This window comes from Lagopus leucura, unplaced genomic scaffold (assembly GCF_019238085.1).
Source record: "Lagopus leucura isolate 7727_CA_CO unplaced genomic scaffold, USGS_WTPT01 34418-0_obj-0_obj, whole genome shotgun sequence".
NCBI classification, from domain to species: Eukaryota; Metazoa; Chordata; class Aves; order Galliformes; family Phasianidae; genus Lagopus; species Lagopus leucura.
This window is the reverse complement of record NW_024965056.1, coordinates 1-1664: the sequence shown is the minus strand read 5'-3', so window position 1 is coordinate 1664 and position 1664 is coordinate 1. Positions and strand designations below refer to the sequence as shown.

Here is a 1664-nt window from a genome sequence, read left to right as displayed (position 1 = left end):
TCCCCCCCCCCCCACCCTGGGGAGGGCAGGCAGGAGCTGGATGCTCCCGGAGGAAACCTTCCAGTGGTTTCTTCCGCCCTCTCCTGGTTTACAATGATTTTCTTTTCGGTTTTGGTTGAATTCTTCTTCTTCTGCCACCACAGATAAACGCATCCAGCCCGCCCCTGCCTCCTCTCCGTTCCACTGGGTCGCTGGGCACCGGGCAGCAGTGGGATGCGTGGCTGTGGGTTCATTCATTACCTGCTCTGTTGGCTTCTTTTTTTTTAGGAGGGGGGAAGTTTTGTATGGGATTTACTCTCCCCTGCCTCCCTCCCAAACATCTCAGTGCTCCCACTTGGTTTCTAGCACCCCCTGCGCCTGCTGCTCTTCCTCCTGCCCAAAGACTGGGGGGTGCTGCCAAAAAACAACCCCCCCCTCTGACCCCTCACCTCTGTCTCAGCACAACCCCAGGCTCTACTGACAGGTAACGGAGATGTGGCTGCGCTCCAGGGTGTGGGGGAGACGCTGTGGAAGCCGTGCCCTCAATTTTGGGGTTAACTCCAGCCCAGAAGTGGCTGTGATAGCATGGAGCTGAGCACGTTTTCCCCCCTTCCTCATCCTCCTGCCTTGTCCCCAGCAGCCCAACCCGGGTGGCACAGCGGTGACGAAAAGGCTGTGCCCCAACTGGCAGAACCCTGTGGCTGGGTGCCATGGGGTGCCCCTGCAGTTGGGTGCCCCCCCCCCCCATCCCTTTTGCTCCCACCTCTCATTCTGAAGCTCGGTGGGGTCGGGGCCGCCTCTGGGTGCCTCCCCACACGGCCACCTCCCTGCGCTCCTGTGGGGTCACAGCACTGAAATCCAGGGTGCTGAGCTGGGGCAGCAGGGCCAACACGTAGCGCCTGTGGGGGGGGAGCTCAGTGGGGCAAAGCAGCCCAGGGACGAGATGGTGGTGGGAGGGGGTTCCATCTGCAGCCCCCTCCCCCTTACCTGTAGCCCCCCTCCTCCTCCATAGGGTTCCCATATAACGTCAGGCGGCGCAGCTGGCTCAGAGCCCCCAGTTTGTCCACCTCCCTCAGGCAGCTGATGGTGTTGCCATGCAGGTAGAGGCTCTGCAGCCCCCCCAGCGTGCTCAGCACCTGGTTTAGGGGTGGATGTAGGGGGGGGGAAAATGAGGATCTGGCCTTACAGCCGCCACTGCGGGGCTGTGAGCTTCACCCTCTTGCTCCCTGTCCTGCTCACCTGGTCAATGGTGGTCAGGCAGTTGAAGGACAGGTCGAGCCAACGGAGCTGTGTGGGGTCAGCCAGGAGCTGCTGCAGGATGGGGTGCAGCCCCTCCAGGCTGCTCAGCCCGGTGTAGGGCAGGCGGAGGGCCAGGGTGGGAGAAGGGCTGCCCTTGGGGCTCAGGTCTGTGGGGCAGGGCTGTGAGAGCCCAAACCCACCCTATGTGGGGTGAATGAAGGGTGGGGGGGGGGGCACCCTATACTCACCCTGCAGGGATTGCAGTGGGAAGAAGGAGAAGTTGAGGGGGGGGACGAGCTCAGTGGGCTGCAGGCGGGTTGGCATCGCTGTAGGGCAGGGGCCGGCCTGGCAATGGGTTGTAGGGTCTGACTGCCCCCCCCTGTAGGCACCTATAGGGCCTGGCCCCACTGCAGCCCTACAGCAATCCCTACTTCCCCCACCCCCCC

At 63.0% G+C, this 1664-nt stretch overlaps 1 protein-coding gene across 1 annotated transcript; it reads right to left on the bottom strand.

Annotated features, from left to right (window-relative positions):
* Positions 1 to 745: 745 nt before the first annotated feature.
* Positions 746 to 1629, bottom strand: LRRC51 (leucine rich repeat containing 51). Its single transcript, XM_042892371.1, has 4 exons — positions 1467 to 1629; positions 1219 to 1385; positions 967 to 1115; positions 746 to 878 (listed from the first exon to the last, which is right to left on the bottom strand). Exons 1-4 carry the CDS (start codon positions 1540 to 1542, stop codon positions 746 to 748), a joined length of 525 nt encoding a protein of 174 aa, XP_042748305.1. The 5' UTR covers positions 1543 to 1629.
* Positions 1630 to 1664: the final 35 nt, after the last annotated feature.

Bases quoted from the DNA above. Each gene is read 5' to 3' on its own strand.
- LRRC51 (XM_042892371.1), bottom strand. From the start codon at position 1,542: ATGCCAACCCGCCTGCAGCCCACTGAGCTCGTCCCCCCCCTCAACTTC. The intron at 1,386-1,466 runs GTGAGTATAGGG...CCTGCCCCACAG, and splicing joins CCCACTGCAATCCCTGCAGG to ACCTGAGCCCCAAGGGCAGC. The intron at 879-966 runs GTAAGGGGGAGG...CCCCCCCCACAG, and splicing joins GAGGAGGAGGGGGGCTACAG to GCGCTACGTGTTGGCCCTGC.